Source organism: Heterodontus francisci, chromosome X (assembly GCF_036365525.1).
Source record: "Heterodontus francisci isolate sHetFra1 chromosome X, sHetFra1.hap1, whole genome shotgun sequence".
Taxonomy (NCBI): Eukaryota; Metazoa; Chordata; class Chondrichthyes; order Heterodontiformes; family Heterodontidae; genus Heterodontus; species Heterodontus francisci.
The window spans coordinates 2,943,502-2,963,903 of NC_090421.1; the positions used below are offsets into that span (position 1 = coordinate 2,943,502).

General features: G+C 44.2%; 1 protein-coding gene across 4 annotated transcripts in view; it reads left to right on the forward strand.

The window, feature by feature from the left end:
• The window catches only part of LOC137358608 (bromodomain adjacent to zinc finger domain protein 2A-like), a 123,376-nt gene that overhangs the window by 24,596 nt on the left and 78,378 nt on the right, over positions 1-20,402 (forward strand). For 2 of the 4 annotated variants that reach the window (XM_068024662.1, XM_068024665.1), the window contains exons 2-5: positions 3,987-4,124; positions 10,520-11,110; positions 17,428-17,649; positions 19,912-20,121. In XM_068024662.1, coding sequence (XP_067880763.1) covers positions 3,989-4,124; positions 10,520-11,110; positions 17,428-17,649; positions 19,912-20,121 — 1,159 coding nt within the window. In that variant the 5' untranslated portion in view covers positions 3,987-3,988. The remainder of the gene's footprint in view (positions 1-3,986; positions 4,125-10,519; positions 11,111-17,427; positions 17,650-19,911; positions 20,122-20,402) is intronic. The other 2 variants (XM_068024663.1, XM_068024666.1) reach the window with 2 other exon arrangements.

Genomic DNA, 20,402 nt, shown 5'->3' on the forward strand with positions numbered 1-20,402 from the left:
CCTCCATAAACCTTTTCATGCGGCTTCTTTGTAAACATCTTCCCCAGGTCACCAAGATTTCTGTTGTTTATTGAGCTTGAAGCACATGATTTCCAGCACAGGTTGATTTCAAACAACATCTTAAGTGTCCTTTCAGTGAACTGAAAAGTGAAAAACACATCCATGGAATTTTTTCAGTTTTAACACAAGTCCGTCAAAACATAAAATATTTTTTAAAATGGCAGCACTTTCGTAACAATAGTTTCAGAATAAGGGGTAGGCCATTTAAGACAGAGATGAGGAGGAATTTCTTCACTCAGAGGGTGGTAAATCTTTGGAATTTTCTACACCAGAGGGCTGTGGAAGCTCAATCATTGAGGATGTTCAAGACAGAAATCGATGGATATCTGGATACTAATGACATCTAGGGATATGGGGACAGTGCAAGAAAGTGGCGTTAAGGTAGATGATAAACCATGATCAGCTGAATGGCGGAGCAGGCTCAATGGGCTGACTGGCCTATTCCTGTTCCTAAAGCATAAAAGGATTAAAAGTTTTGATCTCTGTGCATTTTATATAATCAACAACAACTCGCATTTATATAGCACCTCTAATGGCGTAAAATGTCCCAAAGCTTCACAGGAGATTAATCAGTCAAACTTGACACTGAGCCACATAAGGAGACATTAGGACAGGTGACCAAAAGTTTGGTCAAAGAGGTAGGTTTTGTTCCGCAATAACCAGTGGATTAAGAGCCTTAGTTTCGCCTTTATGAACACTAATCATTGTCCATCTAAATATGTTAGTTTAGTGCTGCCAGTTGCCTGCTTTGCCATATGTAAGTCATGCTTGGCAGTTCTAATGATTTCTGCTGCCTGTAGGGGAAAATACAACTTCATCCCTCCCCCTATGATATCTGTTGGGAATTGCTGCAGTGTTAGCAGGCAGTTGAGTTTTCAGAACAGGTTGTTGCTTGCTGAGCCTGCTAAGGGGTCCCAAGTGTGACCCCAGTCTGTTCGCTGATCTCATGTTGGGATGCTTTTGGAATAGGGAGGGCTTAAATTAGACAGGGTTCCTGCTCCTGATGCTGTCTCGTGACTAGTGTTAGAATGTGGGTGCGTGTAACCATTCTCAGCCAGAAGTGCCGAGTGGATGATCCTTCTTTGAGGTCCTCACCAGCACCGATGCCAGTCTTCAGCCAGTTCAGTTCACTGCATATGACATCAAGAAATGACACGGCAAAGGCTACAGGTCCCAACAATATCCTGGCTGTAGTACTGAAGACCTGTCCCCAAAGCCTCTCCACTACCTACAAGGCAAGAGTCAGGATTGTGATAGAATATTCTCCACTTGCCTGGATGGGTGCAGCTGCAACATCATTTAAGAAAGTTACCACCATCCAGGATAAAACAGTCTGCTTGATTGGTATTTCATGCATCCCTTCCATCACCAGTGCACAGTGGCAGCAGTGTGTACCATCTACTTGATGCACTGCACCAACTCGCCAAGGCTTCTTCTGCAGCACCTTCCAAACTCGTGACCTCTACCACCTAGAAGGACAAGGGACGTAAATACATCAGAACACACCACTTGCAAGTTCCACCACCCAGTCACACACCATCCTGACTTGGAACTACGTCGATGGGTCAAAATCCTGCAACTCCCTCCCTTATGGGAGCACTTTCATCACACAGACTGCAGCAGTTCAAGAAGGCAGCAGCTCATCACCACCTTCTTGAGGGCAATTAGGGATGAGCAATAAATGCTGGCCTTGCCAGTGATGCCCACATCCGGAGAATGGATTTTTAAAAAACCCTCAAAAACAAGGAGCACAAAATTCCCTGAAAAGATTCCCAGGTTAGAGCCTTTGAAACCCAGGACAGTCTTGGTATATTTAATCTTGGAATGTTACAAGGTAAAATTGAAAATGTTGGACTGTCCTTTGAAAGGGACAAAGCCAGTAAAGAAAGCACCGATGGTTCTGTGTGTTTGCTAGTTACTGCTAATCGTGGCTCTGGGAGTTCTGATTCCCACAGACCATATAGAATAATTATCATTTATAGTAAAATATAGATTAGGAAATTACATACTGTATTTCCTGCTGCGTGAAATTGGCCTGGTGAACTGTAGTTATTCACAACTTGTAGCTGCATGATGATCGCATTAATACCCAAGGTTCTGTTGTGATCAGTACCCCTATTAAGCTGCATGAAATTTGCTGGTAAAAGATAGCTTAGTGGAGGGTTTTCTTGCCAATTTTCTCTGCTCCCCTCCTTTTGCTTCTTGTCCTGAAGGCTCTGAGTCTTGCTGGGGTACGGTTCCATAGGCGCTGGTCACCCCTTGATACTTCATCCACATATTAACCTTAACAAAAAGTGTAAATAGTCAATTCAGGAGGAATTACAGTTGTTCCTGAGGGTCTAACATCCACGCAGGTATACCTTTAGCAGGAACACATCTCATGATTAGGAGCAGGAACCCTGGATGTGTTTTTCCCACTTAGATCTTAGGAAAGAATCGATGTGTCACCTTCTGCATTTGGTCAGTCAGGAGAGGACATTATCTATTGAGAAATCTCCAATGACGGACAAACAAATTCAGAATGTGCTGCTTAACAGTAGAGATGGTGATATGGGGAGAAGGGAGCACTGGATGGGTGGGCACTAAGGGAGGAAGATTGCGACATCTGGACTAGAGGGACTGAGGCTGTGAATCTGCTGCCAATTTGTATGCCATCCCTTCATCCCTCTGCTTTATGGCAATGAATTGACACTGGTATGAGATGTCCCCCAGGGATGGGTCTGGTTTACATCACTGCCAGGGTTTGGACAACACTGAGGGCTGAAGATGGGGGGGTGGGGGTAGGTGTAAGGGGTGCTTGGTAGCTGTGACACTGGAATTCTGGAGCTGTACATGAGAAACTCCAGTTCAAATCTCGGCCTCAAATGACATTCACTAGATGACAAAGTATACCAGTCAGATCATGCAGCTCCAGGAGGGATAATTAACTGCCTTAGGCATTAGGCCCTCTCTGATATTTCAAATGTGCCCTGAGCAGTGGTGAAGAAGGACCAATAGTCCAGTATTACCTCTGGGTTTATTTAGTGTACTGGTGCAAAACACTATTGGAAAAGTCCCAGTTAATCCAATACGTTGTAATGGATGATCCACTGCTCATGTGATAGTCTGAATTCATTCTCTCAAATGACTCTCATCCCCAACCAGCAGGACTGCCCCTGCTGTTATTCAGCTCAAAATCCTCTCCCCAGGCACCAGCCAAGTTTGAAAGACAGCTGTGCTGCTGGGTGTTTTTTTCACAGTTCAAGTGGGCACAAAGTATCACCCACCCGATGCTGAAATTCCAGCACCAACACTGGCCACCAGAGGTGTGAGCACAAACCAAAGTGGTCAGAGTTTAGGAGGAGGTTGTTCTCCATGAAGGCTCTTCAAACTAAAAGCATTCATCCCGCAATTCCACACACAAAATTTCTGGTTTTAGAGTGGGGGGGTGGGTTGCTGAGTGGTTCCACATATAGGGAAGGAGGCAAAAATCAGAGGGAGAGTTGTGTTTTGGTTGTTCTGGTGCATTTGTTAGCAGGGAGCCTGAGCAGGGTCATGCTGCATAGCTGGGAACTGGGGTGGAGAGGAGAAAATACAGGCAGTTTATCCTAAACCCCCAGATACCACACAGGTGTTCTCATATTCATAGGAAAGATGGTCATGGCATTTGTTCTTTGCAGTTACAGAGACTTCATGAAGTTTAGCAATGCCTCCTAAAATTATTGTAAAGCACTAGAGGATCCATTGATGCATTCCATGGAACCTCCTTGACTTCAGATTCTGTGTCATTCATGCTGCCCTACTTATAATGAGGTAGTATAATGTGACAGGAAGGGGACATGTGACTGGAAGGCTTTTCTTTTGCACTTTGTTACTCAGAAATATGCTATGTGGTACAGATACGCCTGAAGTCTCCATTTTGTTTTCTGTGTTTTTTAAATTTTCAGATATGGAGGTCAATGATCAGCTCCATTTTGCCTGCCGCATGTCGACACCTGCTGCCTCAGTCCTTAAGTCTTCACCTTATCAGGAAGATAGCTTGCACACTAATGGGATCACAATGAGCTCGGCACAGCTAGGCAGAGGTAAGGGCAGGGCCTGGGCTGAAATTTGTCATCTGTGCTCTGTACAACACTGGTGTGCAGCTACTGTAGAGAGTGGGCTGGAACAAAGATTGTTCTTCAACCACCAACCCCCCCCGCCCCGCCCCCCCCCCCAGTTCTGTCAAATGATAGCTCCTTATTAGTTTGTTCCTGCCAATCCTTCCATTAGATTTTATGTGATTATGAAACCAGAAAATCTAAGTCAACACCCACACTTTATTAGTTTTGCTGCTAAAGGTTAATTTCATTTCAGTTTCATTTGTTGGCTGAATTTGATTTTTTTTATATCCTTTCATTTTTCTCCCCTCCTGTCCTGAAGGTACTGCCTGATGCTTAGGGTACAGATCCATGGACACTGGCAGCCCTCTGGTGCCTTGCCTCACACACACAAACACCCAACCCAACACACACCTACGGGTTACTGATAGGAACCCTGGCTAAGTTTCTTCCTCCCTAACTCAGGGTGCTGCGGGTAATTTCACTGTCCCTACTGCCTTTGTTGAGTTAATTGCTATCTTGATGGTGAGGGTGTGTAGGTGCTCAATTTGGGTAAAAGCAAAGAACGACTTAAGGTTGGGGACTTGGGTGATGCAGTAGATTAGTTTGTCTTAGTCTGCCCAGAGTGATGGGAAGAAAGTCTTCTCTCCCTGCTCAAGGGTCAAAGTAAAATGAGTTTAGGGCAGTCTTGATCTGAGCCTGAACCTACAGTAGAAGACTGCCCCTAGTTCAGCACTAAATTGGCAATCTGATTCAGAAGGGGGAATTTTAACTCCAGCATGGAAAGCTGGTGGGCTGTCTGCCCACGAGCTGCAGTGGGAGGCCTCCTGCTCCTCCTGGCCCCACAAAGATAAGTTTTAAACTTACCTGACGGGACTTCCGCCAGGTGTCCGCAAGGTTATATTGAGTGGGCTGTTAAAATTGCTTTGAGTCCGAATGACATCATAGTACACCGATTTACATTTAGTCATGAGACTTCCTCCTGGGACAGGTAGGAATCTCACTCACCCAAGGAAACAGCAGAGTTAAAATGGCCACAGGGCAGGAAACAAGCAGGAAGATCACTGCTTGGAAGTTAACCCTTGTTCTGGCTGGTTTCCATCGGCAAGAGGGAATTAAAATTTCCCCTGGAGAATCGGGATTCGTGGTGTTGGGACTGGAAAATGTCACACTGGTGCCTTTGGTGTGCTATTCATTATTGGGGCAATGTAGTGGGAGATAAACAATGTAAAATTCTGTGTGTAAATTGGGCCAGTTTATAAATTGCTTCCATAATTTACAAGTGTGTTTTGAATAGAAGTCTTGTGCAAATATGCTGGATAGTGTGTGTCCCCTGGCTCCACTCCCCTCACTCAACTGGAAAATCAGGAGTGCAACGAATGAGGCGTGCCCATCTCTGGCTGATACAATCTGCAGCCCTTTTGAGCAAGGCGGACAGAGCTGTTTTTCCTCCTGTTTCCCCACCCATGGCAAAAAAACTCTTTAGAGAAATGTCATATGCAGTGACAACATTCACTGCAAGTTTCTACAATGAAATTTTCAGCTGCCTCTGCAAATCTGGGCATCCTGTGATTCCTGTTCATGGGCACACAGAGCAGGGCATGTGGAGAGATTCCATTGTTAAAGGCACCTTTTTCCTGAGAAATTGGTTTGTAACAATTTTTTTCTGGGGAAGACGAGCAATGGTTAATTTTCACCCTGGTTTGTGCAAGTGATGAGTTAATGTATTGCTACATGGTTTATATTGCCATGCATTTGAAAAAAAAAGGTAGGCTTGTCAGATGGTGCCCCTTTAAGAGCAGTACCAAGAAAAGATAAATACTCAATGGTTTAAGTTGGAAAAGTGAGTCATTGCTGTGATCATGATGTGGGAATAGTAGTTTTTTTAAAACTTGTCTGATGAGCATGGTATTGATCGTTGTAATGGTGCACTACATCTGCTCTGAGATTGCAGCAATTGTATGGTTACCCCTTGACCCCATTCCCACTAAACCGCTGACCAATAATGTACTTGCAATCTACTGCCCCATCTTCAACCTTTCTTTCCTCTCCAAGGTTCTTGGACATATCGCCTCCCAAATCCATGCCCATCTTTCTCACAACTCTGTGTTTCAGTCTCTCCGGTCAGAACAAAGAACAGTACAGCACAGGAACAGGCCATTCGGCCCTCCAAGCCTGCGCCGATCTTGATGCCTGCCTAAACTAACACCTTCTGCACTTCCAGGGCCCATATCCCTCTATTCCCTTCCTATTCATGTATTTGTAAAGATGTCTCTTAAACGTCGCTATCGTATCTGCTTCCACCACCTCCCCTGGCAGCAAGTTCCAGGCACTCACCACCCTCTGTGTAAAAAACTTGCCTCGCATATCCCCTCTAAACTTTGCCCCTCGCACCTTAAACCTATGTCCCCTAGTAACTGACTCTTCCACCCTGGGAAAAAGCTTCTGACTATCCACTCTGTCCATGCCGCTCATAACTTTGTAAACCTCTATCATGTCGCCCCTCCACCTCTGTCGTTCCAGTGAAAACAATCTGAGTTTTTCCAACCTCTCCTCATAGCTAATGCCCTCCAGACCAGGCAACATCCTGGTAAACCTCCTCTGTACCCTCTCCAAAGCCTCCACGTCCTTCTGGTAGTGTGGCGACCAGAATTGCACGCAATATTCTAAGTGTGGCCTAACTAAGGTTCTGTACAGCTGCAACATGACTTGCCAATTTTTATACTCTATGCCTCAACCGATGAAGGCAAGTATGCCGTATGCCTTCTTGACTACCTTATCCACCTGTGTTGCCACTTTCAGTGACCTGTGGACCTGTACGCCCAGATCTCTCTGCCTGTCAATACTCCTAAGGGTTCTGCCATTTACTGTATACCTCCCACCTGCATTAGACCTTCCAAAATGCATTACCTCACATTTGTCCGGATTAAACTCCATCTGCCATTTCTCCGCCCAAGTCTCCAACCGATCTATATCCTGCTGGATCCTCTGACAATCCTCATCATTATCCGCAACTCCACCAACCTTTGTGTCGTCCGCAAACTTACTAATCAGACCAGCTACATTTTCCTCCAAATCATTTATATATGCAACAAACAGCAAAGGTCCCAGCACTGATCCCTGCGGAACACCACTAGTCACATCCCTCCATTCAGAAAAACACCATCCACTGATACCCTCTGTCTTCTATGACCGAGCCAGTTCTGTATCCATCTTGCCAGCTCTCCTGTGATCCCGTGTGACTTCACCTTTTGTACCAGTCTGCCATGAGGGACCTTGTCAAAGGCTTTACTGAAGTCCATATAGACAACATCCACTGCCCTTCCTTCATCAATCATCTTCGTCACTTCCTCCAAAAACTCTATCAAATTAGTAAGACACGACCTCCCCTTCACAAAACCATGCTGTCTCTCGCTAATAAGTTTGTTTGTTTCCAAATGGGTGTAAATCCTGTCCCGAATAATCCTCTCTAATAGTTTCCCTACCACTGACATAAGGCTCACCGGCCTATAATTTCCTGGATTATCCTTGCCACCCTTCTTAAACAAAGGAACACCATTGGCTATTCTCCAGTCCTCTGGGACCTCACCTGTAGCCAATGAGGATGCAAAGATTTCTGTCAAGGCCCCAGCAATTTCTTCCCTTGCCTCCCTCAGTATTCTAGGGTAGATCCCATCAGGCCCTGGGGACTTATCTACCTTAATGCTTTGCAAGACACCCAACACCTCCTCCTTCTTGATAATGAGATGACTGAGACTATCTGCACTCCCTTCCCTAGGCTCATCATCCACCAAGTCCTTCTCTTTGGTGAATACTGATGCAAAGTTCTCATTTAGCACCTCGCCCATTTCCTCTGGCTCCACACATAGATTCCCATCTCTGTCCTTGAGTGGGCCAACCCTTTCCCTGGTTACCCTCTTGCTCTTTATATATGTATAAAAAGCCTTGGGATTTTCCTTAATCCTGTTTGCCAATGACTTTTCATGACCCCTTTTAGCCCTCCTAACTCCTTGCTTAAGTTCCTTCCTACTGTCTTTATATTCCTCAAGTGCTTCATCTGTTCCTAGCTTTCCAGCCCTTACAAATGCTTCCTTTTTCTTTTTGACTTGGCTCACAATATCCCGTGTTATCCAAGCTTCCCGAAACTTGCCAAACTTATCCTTCTTCCTCACAGGAACATGCTGGTCCTGGATTCTAATCAGCTGACGTTTGAAAGACTCCCACATGTCAGATGTTGATTTACCCTCAAACAGCCGCCCCCAATCTAAATCTTCAGTTCCTGCCTAATATTGTTATAATTAGCCTTCCCCCAATTTAGCACCTTCACCCGAGGACTACTCTTATCCTTATCCACAAGTACCTTAAAACTTATGGAATTATGGTCACTGCTACCGAAATGCACCCCCACTGAAACTTCGACCAGCTGGCCGGGCTCATTCCCCAATACCAGGTCCAGAATGGCCCCATCCCTAGTTGGACTATCTACATACTGTTTCAAGAAGCCCTCCTGGATGCTCCTCACAAATTCTGCCCCATCCAAACCCCTAGCGCTAAGCGAGTCCCAGTCAATATTGGGGAAGTTAAAATCACCCACCACCACAACCCTGTTACGTTTACATCTTTCCAAAATCTGTCTACATATCTGCTCCTCTACCTCCCGCTGGCTGTTGGGAGGCCTGTAGTAAACCCCCAACATCGTGACTGCACCCTTCCTATTCCTGAGCTCCACCCATATTGCCTCGCTGCATGACCCCTCTGAGTTGTCCTCCTGCAGTACAGCTGTAATATTCTCCTTCACCAGTAATGCAACTCCCCACCCCTTTTACATCCCCCTCTATCCCGCCTGAAGCTTCTAAAGCCTGGAACATTTAGCTGCCAATCCTGCCCTTCCCTCAACCAAGTCTCTGTAATAGCAATAACATCATATTTCCAAGTATTAATCCAAGCTCTAAGTTCATCTGCCTTACCTGTTATACTTCTCGCATTGAAACAAATGCACTTCAGACCACCAGTCCCGCTGTGCTCAGCAACATCTCCCTGCCTGCTCTTCCTCTTAGTCCTACTGGCCTTATTTACTATGTCCTCCTCATTTATTTCACTAGCTGTCCTACTGCTCTGGTTCCCACCCCCCTGCTACACTAGTTTAAACCCTCCCGAGTGACACTAGCAAACCTTGCAGCCAGGATATTAGTGCCCCTCCAGTTTAGATGCAACCCGTCCTTCTTGTACAGGTCCCATCAGGATTCCACTCCTCTCACAAGGCTGAAGTGGACCGAAAAAAAGTTGCAAATGACATCTTCTGTGATTCTGACCATAGTGCACTATCCTTCCTCATCCTCTTTTGACCCCTCTGCAGCCTTTGACACAGGCAACCACACCATCCTCCGCCAATACCTCCCCTCCATTGTTCAGCGGGGTTGGATTGCCCTCGTTTGGTTCCACTCTTAACGATCCAATCATAGCCAGAGAATCTCCAGCAATGGAGATGCTGTTGCCTCCAGACTCCTCCAACGTTCTGTTCTTGGCTTCCCTCTCCCGCCCTTCCTCATCTACATTCTGTCCCTTAGTAACATCATCAGCAGGCATGATGTCATGTCCCAGATTCCAAATTTTCATCCTTGTGTTCACATTCCTTCATGGCCTTGCTGTCCCTATCCCTGTAATCACCTCCAGTCCTACAGTGCACCCCCCCCCCCCACCCCCAGCACTTTCTGTTCGACCGACTCTGTCCTCTTGTGCACCCTTCTTGGCTTCGCCCTACCATTGATGGCTGTGCCTTCAGGTGCCTACACCCCACACTCTGGAATTGTCTCCCTAAATGTCTGCGCCTCTCCACCGCCCTCTCCAACTCTCCTTAAAACCCATCTCTTTGACCAAGATTTTGGTCAGCCCTCTTAATATCTCCTATGTGGCTCAACATCCAACTTTCTGTGATTATGCCTCTGTGAATCTCCTTGGGAGGTTTTTCCTATGTTAATTTTGCTATACAATTGCAGATTGTTGTTGTTACATGTGAATAATAACCTACCAATGCTATTATCTGCTGATTGCAAGCAAATTACTAGAAATCAATGAAGGGGAATTCCGATCAAGTGCAAATTCATTCCAGGGTCTGTCCCCTGATGTCATGAGCAAAAGTCAACCAATTATTTTTTGACCTAAATCAGCTCCTGTATTTGTATAGGTCAGGAGTTGAAAACTGAGTGACTATATTCAGATATTGACCAAAAAAAACTCATAATTGGGATTAAAATCAGAGCTCACTGTATCATGTATTATTATTGCATTGTGATACATCGGTGCTGTCCATTGGCAGGTTAGAAATGTCACATCTAATTCCGAATTTATATAAAATACTTTTTTCTTTCTGTGTGCTCTAGCTATGAATGGTGAACTGAACATTAACGGTGTAACCCTTGACTCAGGAGCCAGTACGTCCGAGGCCTTTGCTCCATCAGCACCCACCCTTGAGATGAGAGACTCTCACCCTAACTCAATGAGCGGGTATGACTTTTTCTGGGACTGCGGACAGTACCAGTCTACAAGTGTAGAGAAACTCAAAGAAAAGGTGATGCTGTCCCAGCTGCCTTCTCAAGGACAACATCAGTCAAATGGTCCTTTCGAAGCTGCTATCAAAGAAGTCCCAATTGAGCCTACTACAATGCCCAAAAACCTGAAGCTGTGCGATGACAGGACTCACAATTCTGCTGGTTTGCATTTTGATCCCTACGGCTTATGTTCTGCTCAGAAAATTCATTTTGATATGGTCCAAGAAACATCATCTTTCTCCCCAAACCATGAGCTCACTAGGACTATGTCTGAAGAGGTTCAGTCCTTCACATATCCCTATGATCACCAATATGAACACTGTAACTCTCAGCCAGACATAGTAGACCTAGAGGATGCTGACCTGGATCTCTTCTGTAGCAAAGATTATGAAGAAGTCGTGGAGATGGAAGATAAAGAGTCAGGTACAGTTTATATGGACTGAAGAGCAGAGGAAAATTACTTTACATAGTTAAAAGACAGCTGGGAGCTAAACAATAGTTCACCCCTTCATAACTATATCTACCTGATCTGCTCCCAGTTGTCTTAGTTGGGAAATGCACTAAGCCATACAGACTGGGAGGATTTTTTGATGGTGATTCTTTGATATTTTAGCCATTTAAATGAGGCTTGCTCATGCATGGAGAATGCCTCCTCCTGCCTGCTTAGAAAATGAGGTGTGTTCCGCCCAATTCTGCAACCCACATTCAGTGGGGCTCATACTTCAGAGACAGTTAGCTGGTCATTGAGATATAAAGAAGGGTGCTATACCACCCTCTGTGCTTTATTTTGTTAGAATTCAAGAACAATTATTCTGTATAGATAGATACTTCAAAACCAGAAATTGAAAACAAAGAGTGCTAATAGAATTTTGGTGTTAATCCAATATTGTATTTTGCTGTGTCTTTCCTTAGTAGGAATTTTTCTGAGCATTTTGCCCCAAACACACAAAAATCTCGAGTTGAATTCTGAAAGCTTAAACATTTAAAACTGGCATGGACTGAATGGCCTCCTTCTGTGCCATTATGACTATTTCACAAATGTTTCACTTGTCAGTGAGTTTGGACTTTAGGTTTCACATTCAAATGTCTGTGTTACACTTAAAAGAAAAGTATAAAATAACACACAACCTCAGAAGCAAAATGCTAGACCCAAAATGTCTGCAGCTTCTTAGTTAACCTCTCATTGGTCCTTCTCAGTGTTTTAATTAACAGCAGTTAGGCGTTGTAATCTTAAAGGCACCAACACTTTAGCAGAAAAATAGTATATTGTTACAAAAGCAAAATACTGCAGATGCTGGAAATCTGAAATAAAACAAAAAATGCCAGAAATACTCAGTAGGTCTGGCAACATCTGTCAAGGGGGAAACAGAGTTAATGTTTCAGGTCAATGACCTTTCTTCAGAAATAATATACTGTGTTTCACCTGGTATAATATTCTTGTCCTTGTAAAACAGAACATCCTTGAACTTCCCATGATTAGTGCCATGGCGACTTGCCAATATACGTATGTTTTTAGACCTCTCCTTAACACGCAATATGTCACATTGACATGCAAATTTCTATCACATTTTTTTTAAAGTATAAAAAAAAAAGCTAGCTTTACCTCAAGTTGATCTGATTTCTAAGAACAATCTTCCTTTAATTGACCTGAGGGTGGAACAGAAAACACATTTTTTGAATTCGTAGAGGTGTATTAAGCTGCACATCACCACACTTTAGGAGCAGAATAATACATTTAATGTTCAGGTCCTTATGGCATAACCTTCGCCCAATTGTAAATAGCACAGTCGCAATTTTGCTGGTATAATTCAAAATATTGTAGAGTCTAGCACACTCAAAAATGTCTGTCACACTTCCAAAGTGTCTATAGGGCAAAGCAAAATCATGCTCTGCTTTTTTTAACTGTGCCATTTGACTTGTATTTCAGCGATGGAATTTTTAAGCCAATCAAACCCTGCTTCTTTTTACAGAAGCTGCCAATTGCCAACTGGCAACCACTGCAAAGCCAACCAATCAAATTGCTCGAATGATTTTCTCCATTGCCTCTCAGCAGCCACATTGGTTTTCACCCAGTCCCAATTACATTAAGAAGAATTTGAATAAAACAAAACTTGTGCATAAAGTTGTCCATTGTAACTGAGAAATGGTTTCAATAATGTTTTCTCAAACAGGCCTGCACCCTCTGCGAGGCCTGGGACTTGAGTCAGCATTTGTGTTGTCTTCAGTATTGAAGTACTCACCTAGATAGCGGATTACAACTGTCCAAATGCACGTCTCAATCTGCACATGCATTACAACTTCAAGAATGTACTTCAGGCTGCCACGTTATGCTCAGTCAAAATGGGAAGGGGGTGGGGCTTACAAGCAAGAAGTTACGTGATGGGCTATGCCTGGCCAGTTTATCTGTCAGTCATTAAAAAATTCCTGGTACAAGCACTTTAAATGTTTTTGCGATATAGAACACATTTTGGTCAGGGACTAAAACACCAGGATTTTTATCATTAACATCAACATTGGCTGTTTGACTGAGTGTGACAGAACTTGCACACACCCTCCCTCTGCCCCGCCACCCCCATCATTTCACTTCACTTCGGGTGCAGATCAAGCTCAGAAAAAATTTAAGTAGCCAATTGAGTAAATGAGTGAAGTAACAGGTATCAGAGGTATACAGCTAGAGTAGGAAAAGAAAGAGCATGCAGGGGAAAGGCGAGACTTGCAGAAAAATGAAGCAAGTATGAGAAAAAACTCAGTCAAATGGCAATTCAAAAATAACCAGAGAAAGTATGTGAGAGGCATACCAAGCGTGAGCTAAAGAGCCAGGCAGTAAGAATGGAAGAGAACCCAAAAGACTGAGACAGGGAAACCGGAAGAATTGGAGAGTTTAAGCCAAGCAGAAACACAGTTGGATAAGACAAGGAGACTTTTAAAGAAAAACTGTTAGGTGATGACCATCACAGTCAATGAACCAGTATCTAATTACATAAATACCAGAGCACATAAGGCCAAGGTTAATGCTCAATGTGATTTTATAATTTTTTTATTTGTTCTGGGGAGGTGGCTGACACTGGCAAGGCCACACTTATCACATCTCTAGTTTCCCTGAGAAGCTGCTGGTGAACCTACTCTTACAACCAGTCCTTGTGGTGATGTCCCAGGGTGGTGTTATGTCATGAGTTCTTGGATGTTGATCCAGTGGCGATGAAGAAACAAGGCTATATGTCCAAATCAGGATGAACTGCGACTCGCAGGGGAACTTGGATGGTTACTGTGCTTGTCCTTTTTGATGGTAGAGGTTGCAGGGTGGAGAGGTGCTGTCAAGGTAACCTTGGTGAGTTGCCGAAGGGATGGGGTGGAGTCCAGTGGCAGGGACATCAATCAGCAAACTGCTTTGTGCTGGATGGTGTTGAGCTTCTTGAGTGTTGTGGCTGCATCCATCCAGGTAAGTGGTGACTGTACCATCATATTCCTGACTTGAGCCTTGTAGATGGTGCAGAGGCTTTAAAGAGGTAGCAATTCTGTGATTCTGAGCCTCTTGTCACAGAGTACCCAGTCTCTACCATGCTCTTGTAGCCATATGTTGATATGGCTGGTTCAGTTCAGCTTCTGGTTAATGGTGAGCCCCAAGATGTTGATGGTGGGGGACTCAACAAACATGGTACCATTGAAAGTTGGGGAGATAGCTGGGTTTTCTCTTGTTCAAGATGGTTGTTACCTGCCACTTGTCAGTCCAGGCCTAGATGTTTTCCACATTCAGCTGTAGGCTGGCATGCACTGCTTCATTGTTGAAGGAGTTGTGAATGGAGCTGAACACTGGAGTTGTTAGCAAACAGCCCCACTCCTGTCCTTATGATGGAGAGATGGTTAGTGATGAAACGACTGAAGATGGTTGGGCTGAGGACTTTTACTGCAATCCATTTTGATGACAACGTATGTTTTTTGGAAGAGAGAGAAACAGAAGCCACATACCAAATGATAATGAATAAATACATATTGAAAACAAACTGCATTGGTTTGTGAGCACCATAAAATAGCTGATATGTGGGCTTGGTGCAGTGACTCACTGTGGGTGTAAAGTCCGGGAATGCTCGGTGTGGCTGTGTGGTCTGGGATCATTCTTTTCATATGTTTGTTGCTCATGCTGAAGTGAAAGGCAGCAAGCCAAGAGAGGAATTCTTAAACTTTCTATATGCATGCACTTCCTTGCGTGCATTGCTTAAGTTGAACTGCAGCTGGGTGGGCTGGGCCTGGCAGTGTGATCAGAAGAGGATGTAACTCAAGGTCAGGGATAGTCATGAGGCTCAGCAATGTATGTTGGATAAAGGGTTTGTGTGATTGGAAGATGGGATGGAAAGGTTTATGTATAAACATCACGTGTTATTATATAATAAATATAGACATGTTATACTCAGTAACGCTGTGTGCATCTGAGCAGCAGCCTAAAACTGACAGGTTTATCACAATCTTCACAGTTCCCTCAACAAGCAATTAAACTCTAAATGACCTCACCCTATGCTTACTTAACAGGAGTTAGACTCTGTGACCTTAACTGGAGACAGCTCCAATTTAGCAAAATAATATATACCTGTCGTACATTGCAAGGTATAATACTCTTGACCTTACAAAACAACATGTCATCTGATTTGCCAGGACTAACAAAATAGGAAATTGTTAGTGTCCATCTAAGTTATACCATACAAAATGGTATGTGCAGTGTGTGGTTGTCCATCACATTTCAGATGTCACACTGTCTATATGTAAATTTCTGTGTCACATTTTCAGTCGATTGACTCAAATTTCATATTTATAGAATGGCAAATATAAAAATCTTGCAGCAAGCACCTGGCTGTCACTCTACAGCTGCCATATTTCAAAGCACCACCTTGTTATAGTTGCAAAACACTCACAAGAGCAGGAATGCCAGTCATTCACCTGGAGCCTGAAACTTACAAGCCAATTCAAGTTCTCTCTGATTGACCACAACAGTTTGTAAGGAGCTACAGTCACCTAGATTCATGTACTAAATGCAGTAGCCTTAAAGGAACAGGGCAGGTTCACAATCAAGCATCATAACTGTGCTCCCAGCCCTAGACTACCTGTGAGCAATTCCACAGGAGATGCAGTAAATAAGAGCATTATAACCACTAACATACAGGGTGGTATATAATAACTAAGAGTGTTATACCCAGCAATACTCAGTGTTTTCTTATTAACATTTATGCTAAAAGGAGGTAGTGTTTTATCAAGAAAACCCACAAGGCAACCAGGCCCTTTTGTGTCAACAAAATGTCTTTATTAGTTCAAGAGAAACTGTAAGACTGCAGTGTGGTGTACCACAAGCAGGAAACGGGCATCCTTTGCAATCACCGGAACTGCTCCCAGAGACTTTCACTTTTCATTTTGAGTGCTGTGCAAGGAGTGGGACTAGGTGAGTTACTCTTGCACAGACTTGACGGATCGAATTGCTTCCTCCTGTGCTGTAGCCATTCTATGATTCTAAACATAAATTTCCAAAAACATGAGTTGTGCCAGGGGATTGGAGGATGGCATATATTCCACCCCTGTTCAGAAAAGAGGAATGGGATAAGCCACAAAATGATAGGCCAATTAGTTTTAGGTCCATTTTGGGTAAACTGGGAAGAACAGACATTGTGAGCCTCAGTAGTCACTTGTAACAAAACATTCCATATTCCAGTAACCCTCTGGATGAAAAAAAATGTCTTCTAACTTTTTTCTTTTAGTAATAATCCTGAGGATTATCATAGACTGTAATATAATTTCAGAGGCAGTTGAATCAGTATTTGAAAAGGCAGAAGATATAAGGATACAGGGAAGCCAGATTAGTGTAGACAGCTCCAAACGAAGAGCTAGCACCAGCACCACCATGATGGGCTGAATGGCTTCCTTCTGTGCTCTGATTTCTATCTGTGAAATCAAACCCCAGCAAGAGTCAGCACCTTCTAGGAGGGAGTTGGGGGGGGGGGGGGGGGGGGGAGGGGCAGGGTGAGGGTGAGGAGAACATTGGGGAAGAAGTAAAAATGTTCAAATGGGACATGTCAGGTTCTGTTGAACAGAAGAGGCAGGATGTGTGCATCCTGGGGGTGACTGGATGTGCAAGCCACACTAACCAGCAGCTTTCAATATGTTTATTTTAAAAAGGTTAACACAGCCATTAAAGTAGTGACAGTGTTAAGTGTTTGTAAGGTAACACCTCATGTTCATCAATTTTTCTAAGTGTTGTCATAGAGAGATACAGCACTGAAACAGGCCCTTCAGCCCACCGAGTCTGTGCCGAACATCAACCACCCATTTATACTAATCCTACATTAATCCCGACCACATCCCCACCATTCTCCTACCACCTACCTACACTAAGGGCAATTTACCTATTAACCTGCAAGTCTTTGGCTGTGGGAGGAAACTGGAGCACCCTGTGGAAACCCACACAGACACAGGGAGAACTTGCAAACTCCGCACAGGCAGTACCCAGAACTGAACCCAGGTCGCTGGAGCTGTGAGGTTGTGGTGCTAACCACTGCGCCACTGTGCCACCCTAAATTGTAAATTGCCTTCCAACCCTTTCTGTTTCCCATATTAAAGTAAACTGTTTGAAAGGTACAATTTCTCCCCCCTCCCCGTAATAAGATGTAATCCAGGCCAACCCTGTGAGTTGTGTCTTGTGCTGTGAGTTATTTAAAAAAATTGGATGCTGCAAAATTAGACAAGGTTTATGTATTTTACAGAGTCCAGACAGAGCTCCGACAATGACGTTAATGGCTGCATTGAGTCAAAGATGGAGGAACTGAAAATGCCCTCAAACCAAGACATCTCCACACATCCGTTCTTTGACTACGATGGTGACCACTCTCTAGAAAACTCTATAAGCTTCAACATTCCACTTAAGGAATTTCCTCATGATCCAGCCTCAGTAGTAGTGACGCCGTATACCTCATCATATTTCATGGGTAATTTGACTTTGTACCACATATCACTTTGATCCAAGGCAGCATTCTCTGTAGTATAGATGTGTATGAACTTAATTCTAAATGGGATGAAGCCTCACATTTTACTGAATCCCTTCTCTTTGCGCTGTTTCTTTTTGAAGCCATAAACCCACCTAATGGCAGACTTTCACTGCAGATCTCTTACTGTAACCGTTTTCCTCATACAAATCAATCAGTGGGAGAAAAATCACAGGGACGTTATATCTCTTTTTGCCCTTGCCTTGCTGAAGGTGTTGATTTATGCTGTGGTAGGGCTTCGTAGGTGGCAGCAGCCCTTTGGTACCTCGGACAATTGACTACCCTTCATGTGCGACCACAAGCCATGAATGTTGGGAGGGCATTTAACTGTGCAGAGCACTGCAGCCGACCCTGATCCTGCTCTTCTCAAACATCCACACACGTGCAGGCATTTCCCAGTAGTGGATGGTGCTGAGGAATGAGGACCCTATCTGATATTACCCCCATCCCTTTCCTAATCTGGTGCACTGGAACATTGTAGCAACCAGACTTCTGTCCTGGCTGAAATCAGCCAACTCAACACAGACTGGAGACTGAACTCCGGGGAGCTCTGACAATGTATATTGGACCTGGGGCTTTTCAGGTTTGAATGGCTCAGTAGGAAGCCAGGTCGTGCATTTATCCTCTGAGCCACTGGGGAAGCTCCTTTTTAATTGGTCACTTTGTTAAAAGCGTACTGCCTCCATGAACTCCTTTTCATAATTCTGTCAAATCAAAACTTTCCCATATTCTGCAGAGTCTAGCAGTCAGTCACATTATGAGGGCGGCACAGTGGCGCAGTGGTTAGCACCGCAGCCTCACAGCTCCAGCGACCCGGGTTCAATTCTGGGTACTGCCTGTGCGGAGTTTGCAAGTTCTCCCTGTGACTGTGTGGGTTTCCACAGGGTGCTCCAGTTTCCTCCCACAGCCAAAGACTTGCAGGTTAATAGGTAAATTGGCTATTATAAATTGCCCCTAGTATAGGTAGGTGGTAGGGACAGGTGGGGATGTGGTAGGAATATGGAATTAGTGTAGGATTAGTGTAAATGGGTGGTTGATGATCGGCACAGTCTCGGTGGGCTGAAGGGCCTGTTTCAGTGCTGTATCTCTAAGATAAGATAACTAAGATGGCTCTGATAAGAATGAACTGGAGACTCCTGGAAAGCACAGTCCCTCCTTTACTCTCTGCTCTGCTGCCCACTCCATGAGAGGCTTGGCTCTCTTCAAGATCCCCAATACCTTTGGTAATTGTGTGTTTTTGCATGGAATATCATTGCATTTCCACCCTACATGGTTTGGCCAGTACAGCTGTGTGTGCATTGTAGTAAACATTCCATAATGTAGTATAACATCAGAGCCTTTCCCTACCAGTACAGTTAGAATTGTGAGCTTACATGGGAGGAATCCTAGTTGTGAACCTACACTGCTCTCTGTCGTGCTACACAATGCCATCGAAAGAACGTAAATAGAACAGCCCCAGTGAATCGGTTGGTAAATGTACTGTCCTATGTATTACTGAGCCATACACACCAAGAGGGGCCCAGGTTCCCTGCCTGGTCTTATTTAATTAGCTGATCTCAGCTGGGGCAGTACAATTAGGAGCAGCATTCTTAGGCTAGAAAGGGGAAAGTTCAGCCTGGATTTCTGCTTCTTATCACCATCCAGTGCACCCCACCCCCAGCTCCCTACTGTGAAGTGCATTTGTGTAAACATTGAGTGAGGACAGGATAGGCTTGGCTGTAATGGCTCCCACAGTCAAATAGTCTCCAGCACTCATAATTTAGACTCATGTATGAAGAATGGACACTTGGACAGGGTACTGCAGTGCTACCAGCACTTGTGGACCAGAGTGAATCTCTTCAGGAGCAGAAGGGAAAGAGGGAGGAAAGAAAGGAATTGATCCACTGGATGGGGATTTTTTAGGGGGGTGAGGGAGAGTGTTAAGATATTTTAAGTCTTTGCCCTCTCTTGGTCTCCTATCCCACATGCCTTCCCTGGATTAATGACTAGTTCTCAGGCTTCAGTCTATGCTGCTCTGTAACTGGTGACCTGAAGGTGTACAAGAGTGTCCTGGAGAGTATGTGGGGATTGTGGGCACAAATTTTTGGCCCATCACTATTACCCCATAACATTTGGAAGTTGTTACCCTGGGGACTAAATGGCAACAATGGCAGTTTCTAAACTTGCTCACTATCTAATACTTTTCTTTCTTCACTAACTCTATAGAGCTCACTGGTGAGTCGGATAATGAATTGAACGACTGTCATGATGCAGAAGTAAAAATGTCTCTGAAGCAGGATGTCTCCGCCCTCTCCCTCTCTGACTCAACACTTGCTCCTTCACTAGAAAGTTTGAATCTTTTCAAATCTTCACTCAATGAAACTCAAACCTCAGCCTCCCTCCTGATGACACCACGTACATCATCGCCTAGAAAAGGTAATCTGATTCTTTTTAGGGCAACTATTGTTCCCATGCTCTGGGGCAAAAACTGGCTCTGTGTGGTTCACTTCTATCACTACTGTGATAACGCTCCAAACCATCCACTTTGTTAAATTTGTTAAACCCAGGTCTGAGTTGGAGTGAAATCCTCACTTTTTGATTTGATTATGCAGTTGCAAAGTTAGGAATTTTAACAAGTTAAAATCAGCTTCTCAACTTATTCCTGGTGTTTCTTAACCCATTTTTGGAGGGTAGGAATCCTCAGAATAGCACCAAAA